Here is a 19,011-nt window from a genome sequence, read left to right as displayed (position 1 = left end):
TTTTTTTTGTTATAACATTTTTATTGATTTTTACATACAAACAAATATGCATTTTAAGTACACAACCAACATAATTGAACTCAGTATCCCCCACCCTTCTCCCTTTTCCCACTCTTCATCCCCCAATCCTTTCCCACCCCGCCCTCCTTCCACCATTCTATTAATTAAACATCACACAACACATCCACTGCATCACCGAGTCAGCAGGTCTTTCAGATCTGATATCAGGTTTGTCCACAGTGAAATTGTGCTCTGTTGAGAATGGTTAATCCTTGCCGACGACAATTCCAAATAGTCAATGTCCAAGAAGCTCCTTAGCCAGTGTGTTTATAAGTCATGTGGAGGTTTCCAGCGTTGGACTATAATCTTTTTGGCTGCTGTAAGTCCTGCCAGCCAGACTTTGTGTGACTTTCCAGTAAGAGACAGTTTAGAGTCATCATTCAAAAGATGTACAAACGGGTCCATTGAAAGTTGTACTTCCATTAAGTCCGTTCCTAAAACATTTCCCCAGAACTCCAGAATCCCCGGACATTCCCATACATACAGTATGGGCAATAGAGCCCAAGGTTCCCGGGGCACAGAATGTGCAATAGGGGTCAGGTGCCAATCCCATTCTATGCCTGATTCTGGGTGTTACATTATGCTCTGTGAAAACTTATAGAGAATGAAAAAGAATCGAGAATGCCTATCGATACTATATTTTGAGACTAGATCTTGAAAGTCAAGAATATTAACCAATCCATTGATATCTAGGAGAGTCCTAATGCCATTCTCCTCCCAATTCCTATTAATGAATGGTCTCCCCCCAGACAAAATATGATTGTTATTCCATATTGGAGATGATGTATTGTACACCATTTACTTTTAAAGCCTATGAATCTCTCTACTGTTCTAAACACCTGTAGTAAATATGAAAAAAATCGGAAATTACATTTCCTAGTAAAAATACCCATCAGGAGGAAATCCTTCATTTGTACAGGGGTTAACAACTCCCGCTCTAATCCTTTCCAGGAAGATGTATTATCATCCTCCATCCAGACATTGAGACTTCTCAACACAAATGACCAGTGATACAGTTTGAAATCAGGACATGCCCATCCCCCATCAGACTTCCTGTATTGAAGCACAGACCATTTTATGCTCTGTTTTTTTACCATTCCAAATCTGATCATTATGGCTACGTGAGACTAGACAATGAGAGATTGTATTGATGGAACCAAATGATAAAAATATTTAAAAAAATTGGTGCATGCTCTCCCTGTATTGAGACCCTGTCTGTATTCCAAGTGTAGATGCACTGTCTTCCTCAACCATTGTTACAGAGACTTGAGCAGCTGAACCAGTATCCAGACTTCAACAACTATTTAATATTTGTTCTCACCAAGTTGAAATCAGAAGGTGTGTTTTTTTTTTATTTTTTTATCCACACTATTACTTAACGTCTGTATTAATCTATTAAGACCGGGAACGCATCTGTGTCATTTTAAGAATTCTTTGGCTTTTAAAAAAATAACAAGCTCATAGCGAGTGCCACGTTATGAGCTTGTAGATCTGTTATTTAAAAAAAACATTGTGGAAAATGTGTGCAAATTTGGCCGTGGACCCCCATCTCAAAATATTTTGTTCCAGGGAAACCCAGAATCAAATATTGGAGTTTTAATGTTCTTATATATATATATATATACAAAAATGTGCACACATTTTCACGATAAAAAAAGCAGATCTACAAGCTCATGAACTTGTATATCTGATATTTTTTAATCTAAGAAATCTTAAAATTTCCCGGTCTTAATGGGTTAATGACTCACCTCCTAATCACAGAGGATCTCCTGTTGGAGCTGAACAACAGTGCACAGTTAGTTGCTGCAGTGTGTGGCTGACATTGGTGTTCCCAGGCTGAGATCTGGTGGCCTGCCTTGCCTCAGCTGGGGGCATCTCAGCTTTATTGTCACATCACAGGTTTACAGGTGTAAAATCTTTCCAGAAAGGAGAAATAAAAGAGGGTGTGGGGGGGGGGGGGATGAGAGCAAGAGGGTAAAAAAGAGAAATCAACAAAAGATATCTACATATATACACATAGCATATCCATCCCGTAGGTTAGACATAAGGTCCATCAGACAGCAGTGGCTATACAGTATATACTGTACTGTACATGGTATTAGACATTAATGTGCCAAAATAATATCAGTGCGTTGTACACACGATTAAGGTGCCAGCGCATCTTTGTCACAGGAGATGTGGCTCTAGGAATATGGGTCACTCTAATTTAAAACCCAATGCCCTGCGTCACCTAGCATATTTAGGGTTCTACACAACGCAGAGGCAAAAGGGCATTTCACCTTAGGGGACGCCACAAATCCAACAAATCAAGTCACCGCTTGTTGCAGAAATGTGGGGGCTTTGTGGGGTGGCTATCCGGTAGGACGTGGCCAAATGACCACAGGGCGCTTTTTTCTAGTTTTATTTATTTATGTGGCAAAAGAGTGCTATGAGCCTTTTAGATCTGCTATTTTGAATAGCCAAAGTATAAAATAATGTTTATAGATAAAATCTAAAATGATAGGTCTATGGGTTAAAAACTTTTTTTTAATTGTATCGTTTATTGTATTGAATTATTTTTCAGTTCCCTGATTTCCTTCCTTTCTCCTGTCCATTAGACGAGCCAACGAGATCCTTGAGTGGATTGATCCTGAAAAACAATGTGAAAGCCCACTATCAGAACTTCCCCAATGGCGTGTCTGAATTCATCAAGTGCGAATGCCTTCAGAACATCGGCGACTCCTCTCCCCTCATCCGGGCAACTGTAGGTGAGTTACAACATCCAGTTCCTTTTTGATTATGGCATCTTGTCCTCCTCACCTGCCCTTTCTTATGTGTAGGTGAGCTGAATTGGGGTGCGGCCATGGTTAGAGAGCCCGTCTGGGAAGCCAGAGGTCCCCAGGTTTGATCCCAGGCCTCAGCAATATGTTGGAAGTGTGAACCCTCACTGCCTCCCCGAGGCGCCCACTGCTCCTGTTACTTAGGATGGATTAACCAATTAAGACCTGAGGCCGATTTGATAAAATGTCTTCTAAATCCTAACAGTTTAAAAAAAAAAAACTATAACTATTGCTATATATATCAGTGGTTCCAAACGTTTTCATGTCAAGGACCCCCAAAATTATATGTATTTGGCTGTGGACCCCCATCTCAAAATATTTTATAATAGGGACCCCCAGAAGCAAAGATTTGAGTCCAAAATGTTCCCTTTATGAATATATATATATTCAGATATTTGAAAAAAACAAGCTCGTAGCGCAGCACTCTGTGAGCTTGTATATCTGCTGTTTTTGAATAGCCAAAGAAATCTAAAATGACACAGATGCTTTCTCGGTTTTAATGGATTAAATGCAGATACTTCATTTCACTGTATATACAAATAATATACAGTGGCAAATACCACAAAGGAGTGTATTATATTATATTATATTATTATTACATGATTATCAGTAGCTATTACCTATAAGTATACTGTAATATAACTATTACAGTATACGGTGTGTCTGTCTGTGTGTTCGTGTGTCCTCCGGGGGTTAATCTCTAATATGTTTCCAAGCCGTCAACGACGACAACCATGTTATATTATATTTATTTTGTATTAACCTCACATCCTGGGCTATGGAGTGGAACTGGCCAATCGGGGGTGATCTGTCCATTCGGTGTATGGGATCTACTTCTAGCCCAACAGAGCGTGTGTAATTATACACCAGTTTTACAATCACACACACACACACACACACACACACACACACACACACACACACACACACACACACACACACACACACACACACACACACACACACACACACACACACACACACACACACACACAGTGACCATAATATCCACCACACACACACACAGACCAATACCGCAGAAATACAGCGTCGCAGTGTCACAGTTGTATGCCTCCACTAACCAGTATCCATTTACATAATGCGTCTGTCCACTCCAGACTCGTTGCATAGTATATCGTTGCTGTCCGGCAGAAACCAGCTAACTCCATTTTTTCCCCATAAATCAGTGCTATTGAACACCCTTTACGTCTGTGTGTTGGTAAAAAAAAAAAGGAACCAATGAAAAGTATTAAAAAGCGCTTCTGACAAAACCAGCTAACTCCATTGGATCCTCAAACTTTCTGCTAAACCAGCTAACTCCACCAAAGGGGGTTGAGGTTAGCTGGTTTTGCTGGTTCCAGGCTCCACCCCCTTTTGACCTCCAACCTCATTGTGAGCTTGGATGTCCATTCAGCTGTTCTTATCAATGATGAACAAAACCTCCTAACTCCACTTTTTGTTTTGTTTTTGTCATTTCCTGAAAAATGAACATCTTAGAGTTAGCTCGTTTCTGCCGGACAGCAGAGATGTACTACATTAGCATGATTTGTGAGGTCATTGACCTTAACATTTGACCACCTGCTGTACTTCTAATCAGTTCGTCCTTGAATCCAAGTGGACATTTGTGCCAAATGTCATGAAAGTTCCCCAAGGTGTTCCTGAGATCTCCTGTCTGTCCCAATTCACAAGAATGGGACGGACATTTGACCTTTGGCCTACTTACTTCTAATCAGTTCATCCTTGACTCCAAGTGGACATTTGTACCAAATGTCACAAAATTACACACAAATATACACCTATGCAAACACTAGTAATTTAAACTAAATATTTGTTAACATCATAGTTTTATTGTAAAATGTGCTTTTATTCTGTGAAAATCCGTAGTTTTGAGCAGTTTATACACAGCAGTCGCAGCTCACTGTCAAACTTCTTCTGTACACTGCCAGTAGACCAAGGAACTCAATTCCTGAATTCACTTTTTTTGGGGGAAATTCATACTCTCTCATCCTCCGTCCCTCCAGGGTATGGGATGAACGTCTTGTACGTGGAGGCCAGTCTTGAGCCACGCTGCAGTCCTTATTTTTGACATATTGATGACGTGAGATTGAATGACTGGCATCACTGGGTCACTAGTACTGTAGTTGATTGTAGTCAATTCTGAGTTGTGTAACATGTTCTGTTCTCTCATAGGTATCCTCATCACCACTATCGCCTCCAAGGGAGAGCTACAAAACTGGCCAGACCTTCTGCCCAAACTCTGCCAGCTGCTGGACTCTGAGGACTACAACACGTGCGAGGTAAAGTCTGATTTATACTTCATCGTGCGGCGACTTGTAGCGCGACACCTTGTGAGCGTGTACATTAGGGTTTAAGACTTTCCGGGAATTAGCACATTTTAAATCCTGGGAATTTTCAGACCTTTTCCCGGTCTTCCCGGGAATTCCCGTTAAAAAAATAAGTGCCCACTAAAATGCATTTATATGTAGATACTTATATAGCCAATTTTACATCGAGGTGCCCAGATGTCCCTATTGTGCCCACCTATCCTGTATTCCTAGTAAGCATTGACACCTATCTATTTGCTATTAAATATGCAAGAAAATTATCAGATTAATCAGATTTAGAACAAGATGCTCCATACCATATATATCCGGAGATGCTTGGGGTTGCCACCTGTGTGACACTGGCACTGCTGCTGGGGTGTTCTGTGTTTCTGACGTGACGTTACGTTACGGGACTGTTTGCTCTTGTTTTGGGCATTCTGTTTGGTCAGACAGACCACCATGTGTTGTGCCGTTAACGCATTTACTTTAGCGTGCGTTTTCGCTTCAGTTCTGGAGATGTGGTGGAGTTAGTAGGCTTACTAAGCTATCATCGGTCTAAATACCCAGGTTTCCACGAATACCAAAACGCTCGCCCCAAAACACAGTCGCCCCGGGGCAAATCCGGCGGTGTTCACCTGGTATTCCTAAACGTAACCTCAGTAAACTATGCCTAAACTAAACCTAACCTTATTCCTAAACGTTACCTCAGTAAAACGGTGCCATAACCAAACTTTATTCCTAAACTTAACCTCAGTAAAACTATATTCCTAACCTTATCCTCAGTAAAACAAATACAAGAACCGCTTGTCTGCGAAAGAAATGGGGGTGACGTGTTTTGGGGCGAGTCTTCCGTTTACCGTTTCCACCCGACAGTGCGGGCAGCAGCACAGCGCAGACTGAACATAATGGCACAGGAGGTCCAACCTGGGTCCTACGACAAACTTACTGGCCTTCTCCTTGTGTTTTATTGTGTTCATTACTGTTTGCGACTGCACAGAAATAAACTAAAATAAGTCGCGAGAGGCGATGAGATGGGCCAGGTCTATTGTGTGACGCGCTACAAACAAAAGGAGATTCACTGGATCCAAACGATGCGTTTTAAGGGGTTTATTAAAGCAACAAAAAGGAACGTAATTAAAGGTGCTTAAACTCATAACAAGGCGATCACAGTAATCAAAACAATAAAGCAAAATAACGTATAAAGCGGTCAACAAAAAGTAGGCTCCCAAACACCCCCTCTCTCTCTCTGTCTGTCACTCAGCAGGTAGTCAGGTGGTGCTTTTGAGGTAACCAGGTATCCTCCCCTATGCCCGTCACTCACTCATCCACTCACACACACCAGTGACAGGGCATTGACCAAATATATAAATAACAATAACCAAACATAATCATAACAACAATAAACCAATTCATGGCTCCTACACGCCAGCCCCTAATTATTAGGTTATGACTTAATAATTACATCAAAAATGCATAATAGGAGAACATGAAATAAATAACAGTAATCAGAGTCCCAAACTTTTCTTTTTCAAAACAAAATCTTCTTTTCTTCAGCAGATCGCGAAACGAGTCATTGTTCGTAAGGCCAGATGTTCCCGCGCAAATAGTCATTTTCAGAGTAAACACTCTCGTCGCAAAGTCAAAGGGTCAAAAGTCAAAATTGTCAAAAAGGTCAAAATCCAAGCAATAATTGTAATCCAAGAAATAATTGTAATCCATCTTCAACCTGAATCATACAGGTCATGTCTTTGTCCAAGCATTAATCCTCTTCGGACTCCTGGATTAAGCAGATCTTAGTTATTGGCCGATCCAGGCAGCTGTTCTTTGTCTTAATACGAACCTGGCACACGAAGCCCTTCTTGTCAGGAAAAGTTTGTACGACTCGTCCCATGAGCCAGGAGTTCCGAGGTGCAGTGTTGTCCACAATAAGCACTATATCCCCTGGGACAATGTTGCGTTTCACTCCTGACCATCGCTGGCGCTCCTGCAGTTGAGGTAAGTACTCTTTAAGCCATCTCTTCCAAAACAGGTCTGACATATATTGAGTCTGCCTCTATCGCCTGCGAGAATAGATGTCCGGCTCTTGGAAGACTCCAGGTGGCAAAGATGGTAAGGTCTTTAAAAGCAACAAGTGGTTTGGCGTCAGCGCCTCTAGATCATTAGGATCCGTGGATGCTGTCGTAATTGGACGGCCATTGATGATGGCTTCCACTTCACAGAGAACAGTGTGAAGGCCTTCTTCGTCCAGACTTTGTACATTCAAGGTGGAATTGAGGACTTTCCTTATTGATCTTATTAGCCTCTCCCAAGATCCTCCATGATGTGAGCCCCCTGGGGGGTTGAAATTCCATTTTATTCCCTTCTGAAGAAGAACATCATTAATCTGTGACTGATTCCATTGTTCAATGGCTGTTCTCAATTCCCGCTCTGCTCCCTTGAAATTCGTCCCGTTATCAGAGCGCAACTCTTGAACTTGTCCACGCCTCGCTATGAAGCGTCTCAAAGCATTTATGAAGGCATCAGTGTCCAGTGAAGGTGCCACTTCAATATGGATCGCTCGTATGGCTAAGCAAGTAAAAATGACTCCATATCTCTTCACTACACTCCTTCTGCTCTTCACCTCGAAAGGGCCAAAGTAGTCTACTCCAACACGAGAAAACGGGGGTTCCTCTGGAGTAACTCTTTCCAACGGTAAGTCAGCCATCTGCTGAGACACTGGCTGAGCATTCAACCTTCGACAGATGACACACTTCGATAATACTTTCCTTATAGCTGTACTGGCTCCAGTGATCCAGTATCTTTCACGCAACTTAGACAACATGTGGTTCCGTCCACTATGTCCCACCTCATGATGAATGTGCCTCAGAAGAATGGTTGAGAGGTGCATGTCCTTAGAGAGTATTACGGGATGCTTAGCTTCTGCCGGCATAGATGACTTACTGAGCCGACCACCAACTCTCATGACACCATCTTCCATCAGTGGGCAGAGTGAGTAGATGTGACTTTGCTCCTTCACACTTTTGCCTTTGTGCAGCCTGGTGAATTCCTCTGGAAACCTTTTCAGTTGGCTGAACTTGATGATTTCCAATTCTGCCTTCGCAAGCTCCTCCACTGATAGATAACTTGAAACCGTTTCCTTCTTAAAGGTTTCCATAGTCTTTTCCAATGAACATCTCTTTTGGTCCACATCCAAGTCAGACTGTTCAAGGTCGATTTTCACTTGCCTCCTCCTCTCACAAAGAGACAAGAGCCAAGTCTTAAACCTCAAGATCCAAGCTACCGACTTTCTCAGACGGGTCCAAGAGTCAAAGTAATGGATCATGGGAGTCACTGCATCAACCTCCTCTCTGGCCTGCACAGCATTGGCTGCCACAGCTTTCTTGACCTCCGGGTCATCTGATGGAAGTCGATGAGAATCGTCAGGATTGGCGGGCCACTCACTCTCAGGTTGCAAAATAAAGTGAGGTCCTGACAGCCATGTTGTATACTTAAGGAATGCCTCCGCTTTCGCACCCCTGGAGGCAATATCAGCTGGGTTGCTTGCAGTCTCCACATACCTCCATTGAGATGGTTGTGAAGACTTAAGAATTTCAGAAACTCTGTTGGCAACGAAGATTTTGAACCTGGAAGTCTCGTTCCGGATGTATTTGAGCACTAAAGCGCTATCTGTCCAAAATACAGAAGCTTCCAGATCCATGTGCAGCTCTTTCCTCCACAAGACATCCATGCGACTTGCCATGGTGGCAGCAATGAGCTCCATTCGTGGGATGGTGACAACTTTTAATGGAGCTACCCTAGCCTTTCCCATGACAAAGGCACTGTGTACTTGTGAGTGTGCGTTTTTGGAGACGAGGTAAGTCACTACTCCATAGCCTTCCTCACTTGCGTCACAGAAATGATGTAACTGCGCTGTGATTATTTCTCCAAAATCCACAGGTTTCAGACATCTCACGATGTTACATTTCTCCAATTGGTGAAGTTCATCAAGCCAACTTGTCCACTTCTGGGCAACTGACTCAGGTATCGCATCATCCCATCCAAGTGCTCTCCTGCACAGATCCCTTATGATCTTCTTTGCAGAAAGTACGACAGGACTCAAGATGCCAAGAGGATCATAGACAGAGCTGACTGTTGAGAGAATTCCTCTTCTGGTGAGTGGTCTGTCTTTCATCAGGATTTTGAACTTGAAAGTATCAGACTGGATGCACCATTCCACACCAAGTACTCTCTCCGCAGCTAGCAAACCTTGGTCCATGTCCAACCCTTTCATGGTCTTTGCTCTGTGACTTTCAGGTATTGCAGTCAGAACATCACGACTGTTGCTTATCCATTTCACAAGCCGAAATCCACCCTTAGCACAGATGGAGACAAGTTCGTGATAGAGTGACACTGCTTCCGCTTCTGAAGCCACAGACACAAGACAGTCGTCAACATAGAAGCAATGAAGGACCTTATCCACTGCCTCCTGGCTGAACTGTTCCTTATTGTCCTCTGCAGATTTCCGGAGAGCAAAGTTGGCACAACTGGGGGAAGATGTTGCCCCGAAAAGGTGCACCATCATCCTGAAGTCAACAGGGTCTTGATTTAAATCCCCATCAGGCCACCAGAGGAACCTCAACAAATCAGCATCCTCTGCGGGCACTCTTACCTGGTGAAACATGGCTTCGATGTCTGCCATGATTACCACTGGTTCTTTCCGGAATCTGGTCACTACTCCTATTAGTGAACTTGTAAGATCCGGTCCCTGTAGGAGCTGAGCATTAAGTGATGTTCCCTGGAAACTCGCTCCACAATCAAACACCACTCTAAGCTTCCTTTTGGTAGGATGGTAAACACCATGGTGTGGGATGTACCAGATCTTACCATCACTACGCTCCTGATTCTCTTCAGTCACCCTTTCGGCATAACCCTTGGCAACGAGGTCGTTCATGAAGGCTGTATACTCAGCATGGAAAGAGGAATCCTTCTGAAGCCTCTTCTTCAGATGTAAGGCACGCTGCTCAACAATTTTCTTGTTATTTGGCATGCTGATGTCCCTTCTCCTCAACGGTAAGCCGATCTGATAATGGCCGTTCACTAATTGTGCCGAGTTTGTGACCAGTTCCATGTATGTATGATCTTCTCTTGACATGGCAGTTTGTTCCTCAGTACTGCATTCAGGGAAATCTGTCTTAAACTGCTGCTCCCAAAGTTCATCCAAGTTCAAAACAGACACCCTGTTCACCGTTAACTCTGGCTGATGACAAGCCATTGCATCATCGCTGTCTCCTGTCAGCGGTCCGTTCACAGTCCAGCCCAGCATCGTCCTGATGGCATAAGGACCATTATTTACACTGCGAATGACCTGCAATGGTTCCAAAGCCTCAGGAACATTTGTCCCTATCAACAGCTCGATGTCGGCATCAATCTCAGGCAGATGAACCTGTTTTAAATGAGGCCATCCCTCAATATCCTTCTGTCTCGGAATATTCCCCTTATGGACAGGCATGCACACCTGTGTGTAAGCCTTGGGAAGTTCACAGAAGTGCTCCTCATTCAAGCCAGCTACTTCCAGTCCTGGCACACTGTAGCTAGTGACAACTTTCTCTTGTCCCATTGTCCGCAAGAGAATATGTACCTTCCTCCCTGTAAGGTCAAGTTTGTGCATTAGAGCTTCGGTACAGAACACTGCAGAGCTTCCTGGGTCCAAGAAAGCATAGGTGGTAACAATCTTACTGCCCTTCTTGGACTTTACATATACTGGAACAATTGGCAGTTTACAGTTGTCATTGTCACCAGCCCCAGTAAGACCACTCGACATTAGTGTGCTGTCTACTGATATCCCTGATTTCCTTTCAGCTTGGTCAGAGTCTTTGTACCTTTCTCTTGAAGTGATGTGAAGTACAGTTGGATGTTTGAGACCACATTTTTCACAGGTAATCCGTTTTCGGCAATCTTTGCTTATGTGTCCAATACACAGACAGCCGAAACATACACCTTTTTCTCTCAAGAAGCCTATCTTCTCTTTGTGTGGTATTTTTCCCATCTGGGGGCACAAATCCAACATATGTCCTTCTCCACAGAAAAGACAGTCCTTCCTTATTGGAACATGTTCCTTTTCTTTAGTTCCAAACCGAGTCATGGGTTTCACAGGGGTCACAGTAGTGGCAAAGCTAGTTCCCTTCATTCCAGAACGAGGTTGTGGAGTGTATTTGCTCACACCTTTATTTGTGGTTAGTGATGGAACATCCTGTATGTTTCCAAATACTGGGTCAGTTAAGATTTTCACTTGTTTCCCAATGAAGTCAGTGATGTCCATAAATGTAGCTCTTCGTTTGTGCCTTGCCTGTATTTCACAGGCTACATTTCTCCACTTGTCCCGGTATTTGTATGGCAACTTCCTTATAATGGTCAGCATATTTGCAGGCATGTCCAGCTCATGTAAATATTGCACCTCTTCCATGGCGTTACAGCAGCCTTTAAGAAAAAGGCTGTACTCTTGAAGAGCTTTCACATCTTCATTCTTAATGGGTTGCCATGAAAGAGCCTTGTCCATGTATGCAGATGCTATTTTCTGCTCGTTTCCAAACTCCTCTCTCAATAGATCCTTAGCTTTAGCATACCCTCTTGCAGGGTCCAGGTGCTGGCAGCTCCTAACCAGTTCCCTGGGGAGACCCTTTGTCTGCTGCTCCAGGTAATATAGACGGTCACTGTAATTTTGAGTATTATTTTCCACTCCATTCTCAAAAGCCCTCATAAAAGCATGATACTTTAATGGATCCCCATCATAGATTGGTACCTCCCTCTTTGGCAAAGATGAGATGCATTGCTGCTGTATTAACAGTGTGGTTATTTCATTTTGTTTCCTCATAATACCAAGCATGTCATTTTGATCATTATTTGCATTTTCATTTCCAGAATTAACATAGTCAGAATTAACATTTGCATTTCCATGATGAGTTGTAGTTACATTTGAGACATGTTGCATTGATGTGTTTTCATGATTGCTTGGAAGTGGGCGTGGCTTAGGTCCAGAGTGCATAACTGACAGAGGCTGTGATTGTGAATGAAATGAATGAATGAACTGAGAGGTATTTTTGTCTTTAGGCTTTGTTCCTGTGTCCACTTGATTTTGTGACATTCTTGGTGTGAATGGACTGGCATTAGCACTGAGGGTTTGTGCTTTTCCTTGCGTTTTTTCCACATAAGAATTCATTCCATCTGCATGTCTTGTTTTAGAGGATCTCCCACTTATGACACTTTGAGATTTTAACACATTTAATTTGGCCATTTGTGCTGCCACGTCCGCATCCAACTGCATCTGCTCCTTTCTTTTGCGCAGCATTTCCTTCTCAGCTTCAAGCTCATGATTTCTTTTACGCAACGTTTCCTCCTCAGCCTCAAGTTCATGTCTGTCCTTTAACAGGGTCTGTCTGATCTGTAAGGCTGCCAATTCAGCTTGAGCCCTCAGACATGCAGAAGACAGTTTTGAAGCAGTAGAATTTTGCGTTCTTGATTTTCTTCCCACATTTGAAACACTGTCGTTTGGCTGTACATCATCTTGAAGTTCATGTGTCATGGTCATTGATTCAACTTGCATTATTGCGTCAGGTTTATCCGCTGTGAGAATGGCCACCTGTTCATTCAGTAGGCCTACAACATTTTCAACTTCCAACTGTGAACTCATTTCAACAGGAACAAATTGAGTTTGCGCACCACTGTCAGGCACATGTCCCGTTTCCTTTGATTCATTCAACCAATTTTCTACTTCACCTTTAAATAAATTGCTGTATTTTGAAATGCTGGAAAACCATTCGTTTTGTCTTTCCTTTTCCTCTTCGGGTAATATAGACAATAACCCATTATGAGACATTATGGCATTTGCATTATGCTCATTCAAAGTCACCAGTAGAGATTCCACTCGCAAAACATTTCCCCTTTTTTCCATGAAGGACTTTATTTGCGGTATGAGTGCTTTCATCTTATTGACAGACACTGAACGTTCCCGTTCAAGCTTTTCAATTTTATTCAGCACGGCCTTTGCCGTGAGCGTGATTTCTCTTTTCCCACGTTCCATTTCAGATTGAGAACTGGTAACCTCCTCAGTATTTAAATCACTCATTTTTCCTTTTAATTTTCCTTCTCAATTAATTGTGCCATTTAACACATCCACATTCCACAGATTGAAAGGAAACTTATCCAGAAAACATTTACGGTATGTATTCAATTCATACATCAGCAGCGCAACAGCATTTTTAAATAGACGGAGCAGTGGATTTAAAGGGCCAGCGGAGAATCCTTTATTGACAGCGCAGCACGGAGGCTCCTTATTATCATTCAGTTAGCTTTGTCAACTCAACCTGTGATCAGGCATTCCATTGTCCCCAATGGACTAAAGAATATGCAAACTGTATTCCTTCCTTTATTATACGGCCCGCAATCGTACCTGACTTTGAGGTTGACTTTGACCGTGACTCATGAAATGTTTGTTGTCCTCCGTCTGTGTCTCCGACCGTCTTTAATTCATGTCCACTTGATCCGATCTTGATCCTGTGCGTCTTCTGCTGTTTGATGCTATCAACATTACCGTTTTTTGTTGACAATGTTTGCGACTGCACAGAAATAAACTAAAATAAGTCGCGAGAGGCGATGAGATGGGCCAGGTCTATTGTGTGACGCGCTACAAACAAAAGGAGATTCACTGGATCCAAACGATGCGTTTTAAGGGGTTTATTAAAGCAACAAAAAGGAACGTAATTAAAGGTGCTTAAACTCATAACAAGGCGATCACAGTAATCAAAACAATAAAGCAAAATAACGTATAAAGCGGTCAACAAAAAGTAGGCTCCCAAACACCCCCTCTCTCTCTCTGTCTGTCACTCAGCAGGTAGTCAGGTGGTGCTTTTGAGGTAACCAGGTATCCTCCCCTATGCCCGTCACTCACTCATCCACTCACACACACCAGTGACAGGGCATTGACCAAATATATAAATAACAATAACCAAACATAATCATAACAACAATAAACCAATTCATGGCTCCTACAATTACTGTTAACACATTGGCTGCCAAAGACGCATATCTGCGTTCTAATTAATTTCTCGCCTGGCTGCCAAAGACGCAGATCTGCGTTCTAAGATCTAAGATCTGCGTTTTTTTCTTGTTTTTTGACCCAAAGACCAAGGAGATATGATTTATCGAAGATTTAAACTCCTATCCACTTCCTTGTTAACTTAAAACTTAAAAATTCTGTATCTCGGCTCCTGAGTACTTTTGAAATAATTGGCTGTCAATGTGTTAAATTCAGTGTTGATGGACAGGGGGGATGTTTATGAAAATACGGAACAAGTTGCGTCCCATATTGGTTCAAAACGGGACGATGGGACCCTGGTCGGTAACGTGGCAAGTAAATTGGCTAATTATGATAGTAATTCCTCCACACTGTAGATAGGACTTTCTGCTAATTAGTAGTAATTTCTTACAAGAAAAAAACAACCTTCGGGATCCCGGGAACCGAAGCCAATTCCCGGGAGGGTAAATACCTCCAGGATTCCTGGATCCCGGGAATCCCGGCATTAAACCTTAGTGTACATCTGCTGTTTTCGGAAGTTATGACCTAGGATTAATCCTTGTCGTTCTGCGTGCGTGCTGTGCTGTGCTGACCAGTGGTGGAGAAAGTACACACATGTTTTACTTAAGTAAAAGTATCAATACTGCAATATAAAAATACTCTGTTACAAGTAAAAGTCCGGATTTCAAAATGTGCTTGAGTAAAAGTACAAAGGTATTGGCATCAAAATGTACTTAAAGTACCAAAAGTAAAAGTACTCATTGTGCAGAATGTCCCAATTCAAGTTTTCAAATGTATTAAAATCTTTTGAAAATAGCAGATCTACAAGCTTACAATGTGTCGCATCGCGACGCATTGTGAGCTTGTAGATCTGCTATTTTCAAATGGCTGAAATGTATATACGTAGATAGGGCTGAGCTATTTAATGTATGTTTTATGATAATAATCAAAATCTACAAAGTAACTAGTAACTAAAGTCTTCAAATAATTGTAGTGGAGTAAAAGTACAATATTTGCCTCTGAGATGTAGTGGAGTAGAAGTAAAAGTATTGAAGATTGGAATTACTCAAATACTGTACTTAAGTACAGTATTACTTTCCACCACTGGTTATGACCTAGGATTAACCCTTCTGTCGCCGTTCTGCGTGTGTGTGTGCGTGCGTGCTGTGCTGACAATGTCAAGTTCCTCTCACTCTGCTCCATGGTGTGTAGGGTACGTGCTCAGACGCAACAGCTCCTAAAATAGCATTCTAAAATGGTTATCCCATAATGCGTTGCAGAGGCTTCAGGCTGTTTTGCTCCTAACAATGAATATGAATCCACACATTCATTGTTAACATGAGCCGACTGATGGTGCGCTGCTCACACAAACACTGATAGATTTTGTTCATTTATAAACGGTCAAAGGCATTTGACTGCCCTGTGATATCACCCTCCTGTGAGGCGGCAGTTATTCCTGCTGCCCGTACTGTCATGTGTTTGCAATCATTTCTCCTCTAACCTACATCTCTTGCACACTTGCACTTTCATTTACTTTTCCCTCACTTCAATTCAGGACTGCTTTATTATCATCAATGCCAAAGAAGCATCAAAAAAGTATCTCCAAAAAAGCACAAAAAAAAAAATCACAATAAAGTATAATTACAATTTTTATGAATAATCTTCTCGTCCATTTTCAAGCCTTCATTCGATAGAGACAGTGGAGAGTGGACAGAGAAAGGAAATGAGAGGAGAGAGAGAGAGAGAGAGAGAGAGAGAGAGAGAGAGAGAGAGAGGGGGAAGGACATGCAGCAAAGGGCCTCGGGACACATTGCAAGGCAGCACTCTAGTCTGCGCTTTTTCTTCGTAACAGGCGTACAGTGTGATGATCTGATCTTACCCTTAAAGTCTGTGTTCCTTTCTGTCAACAAAAGGAGTCCCCAACCTGGGGTCCGCGGAACCTTTGGCAGTTTGAGTTTGGTGGTCCGTACGTGGACCATTCCCTTGTAGGAATGTCAGTGGTCCAGTGTGTAAACTGTGAAGTACTATAGGCTGCTTTTAAACGACCGCAAACGAGACAAGAGACACCTTTTGAGAATGTCTTTGGGAAGACAGAAGACGTATAGCGCTTCGGCACTTCCCCACAGAATGGGAAGATAATAATTTTTTTTGTCATGTTGAATGGAAAATGTATTTGTCTCATCTTTAACAACTGTGCGGTCCTTTTTTCAAAAAGCTGCTTCGTAAAAGTTAATGCGACCACTGCGGCCTCCTATCATGTGTGTCACGTTCTCGCCAAACACAACAAATCATTCCAGGATGGCGACATATTAAACGAGGCGTCGCTTTCAGACTTTCTGAAGCAGACCGACCACACAGGATATGAACATTTTGGATTCATGAATGAACTGAATTTACTCCAGCTGTCCATGAAAATGTTGACTACATGGAAGTGGCTCTCTCTCTCTCTCACTCTCACTCTCACTCTCACTCTCACACTCACACTCACACTCACACTCACACTCACACTCACACTCACACACACACAGCAACTACAGCTTTCTCTGTAGTTGCTTCTTTTGGGCTTGTTTTCTTAAGTGCTCATGTGGCCTATTATATAGTTGCTTCTTTTGGGCTTGTTTTCCTAGTCTGCAACCTGGTAAAAAGTCACATTTGCAGAGAGAACAGAGTGATGCCTCAAAGGAACCGGGCTACCAGGTAAACAATGAACATAGCATCTGTATAAACAACATGCTATCTAAATAACATTCTCAACCTTTGTGGTTTGATTGATTGATTGAATACTTTATTAACAGTTTGCAAAGACAAGCACAGGGAAGTACAGTTCAATACAATAAAAACTTCCTTCTTGTATGGCACCGTTTGCTGAGGTATAAAGCTTTATGGCACTTTTCTGGATTATTCAGCATATTACTGGGGGCTTAAAGGCCTGTATTTCAGTATGTCTGTGCTGTGTCTTATTACGACCAATCCTGGCACACACTGAGTGACTCGTGCAGGCTTCACGCGACACCACTGCGTTCCGCCAGTTTTTTGGGGGGCAGGATCACGTGCATGCACATGCACGGATGTGCACGTGGCACGCACGTGCACGCTAGAACGCGTTCCCCTCCATTCATGAGCCAAGTACCCAAATGGCTACTTTGCATAACGGGTTTACAGGTGAGTGTGTCCTCGCTCCTCACATACACGGTATTTAAGCAACACAGCATTTTGGCTACAGTACCGCTACTGCCAGTAGTATCCTATCTGCACACAACAAGAATGCCTCACCGTCGAAGAAGAGAAAGATACTTTGTTCAAAGTAAACTTTTTTTGTTCTTGTTTTTTGCTCCTATAATTCAAGGCATTCCTTGAGAAGATTTACAAAGATGCAACATCTTTGTGATTATTGCACATTCCTCCTGGAAATGCATTTTGAATGCACCTGTAACCTTGAAATGGGAGTCACTGCCTGATTTATCGTCAGTGATCACAGCAACCATAATTTGTCGTGTCCTTTTCGGCATCGCATTCTGAGCAGCCGATGCTGTGACGAACCCGTTAAGCCTGATTTATACTTAGTCGCACAGCGGTGTCCCGCCACCGAAAATAGCAGATCTACAGTAACAAGCTCACAATCCGTTGTGACAATGAAACGGATTCTGATTCTGATTGTATTTACTGTATTCTGTGTTTATATTTGATAATACTGGACTTACTGTAGGCATTAGTAGTAATTAGGCTTTAGGATAGTAAAGGGGTGTTATGTATTTATTACACTGCTTTATTAATGGGCTCGCTACAGCAACTGCAACGAGTCGCAGCCTCCATGCCGCCGTACGCTATCGTAGTGTGGCTATTAAAAGACTCGGAGCGAATGTGTGGAATGCCAAGTGCTCAGAGAGCGCTGACCGATGGACGTTACCCAAGAGCAGCTCCGCTGTTGTGATTAATGACAGCTGGACGGCAGGTGTGCTAGTGCCGCCAGGGCCAGGGCCAGGTTTGTTGTCACAGAGGAAGCAAAAGAAGGCCAACACGTGCTCCATTAAGCCTTGTCGTGTCTCTCAGGCCTTATTTGATCATTCAGGTGATAGTTTCTGCTAAGGAGGGCCCTTCGTGGGACCATTTTGGCGAAATAAGTATTTTCTCAGTGTCACTTTGTTTTATTATTTTCCCACTTCTCCAGATGTAAGACATTACATATCATGTAGGTATTTTCAATGTTCACCCCCCCTCCCCTACTACCCCCCCCCCCATCCAGGGACACCAATCACACGACACAACAAAGTCACATACAATAACAAGTATTTTCTGTCCCACACACTTACGCACGCACGCGCACACACACACCTAGTTCACACAGTGAACAGGGTGAAACTTGCAGGTTAACCTCTTGATGCGCACCGCTCTTATCTTTTTCTGTGTGGTGTGATCTTTAAACATACAGTACTTCTGTCAGCCATGGATGCTGTTAGTTACCATGGAAACAGACCTCAGACAGTGTGGGTCTGCTCTTCAGCGTTTGTACCAAGGTTATTTTATAGTTAACTAAAACTAACCAAATTCCAATAAAAAAAAATACATTATTTTTGTTAACTGAAAACAATAAAAAAAAATAAAGGAAACTGAAACTGTATGAGAGGCTTCCAGCATGTTGTTTCTTAAGTGATGTTGTAGGTAGATGTTTCCCAAACACTTTTATTTTATTTTATTCACATAAATTAGAAAACAAATGTTTAAAGAAGTAGTGAAAATAGCGGATCTTCACGCTCCTAAC

The 19,011-nt window shown here is 42.5% G+C and overlaps 1 protein-coding gene across 2 annotated transcripts in view; it reads left to right on the top strand.

Moving 5' to 3' along the window:
* The window catches only part of tnpo1 (transportin 1), a 49,309-nt gene that overhangs the window by 2,915 nt on the left and 27,383 nt on the right, over nt 1–19,011 (top strand). Inside the window, exons 3-5 of one of the 2 annotated variants that reach the window (XM_080419204.1) lie at nt 1,323–1,398; nt 2,658–2,807; nt 5,070–5,176. In XM_080419204.1, the coding sequence (XP_080275330.1) occupies nt 1,323–1,398; nt 2,658–2,807; nt 5,070–5,176 (333 nt within the window). Of the gene's footprint in view, nt 1–1,322; nt 1,399–2,657; nt 2,808–5,069; nt 5,177–19,011 lie in introns of those variants that run through there. The other variant, XM_080419205.1, reaches the window with a different exon arrangement.

The sequence above is a fragment of the Gymnoscopelus braueri genome (genome assembly GCF_963280865.1).
Source record: "Gymnoscopelus braueri genome assembly, chromosome: 22".
In the NCBI taxonomy this organism is placed as follows: domain Eukaryota; kingdom Metazoa; phylum Chordata; class Actinopteri; order Myctophiformes; family Myctophidae; genus Gymnoscopelus; species Gymnoscopelus braueri.
Note: the sequence above shows the minus strand (reverse complement) of the source record. Positions and strands in the feature narration are given on the sequence as shown.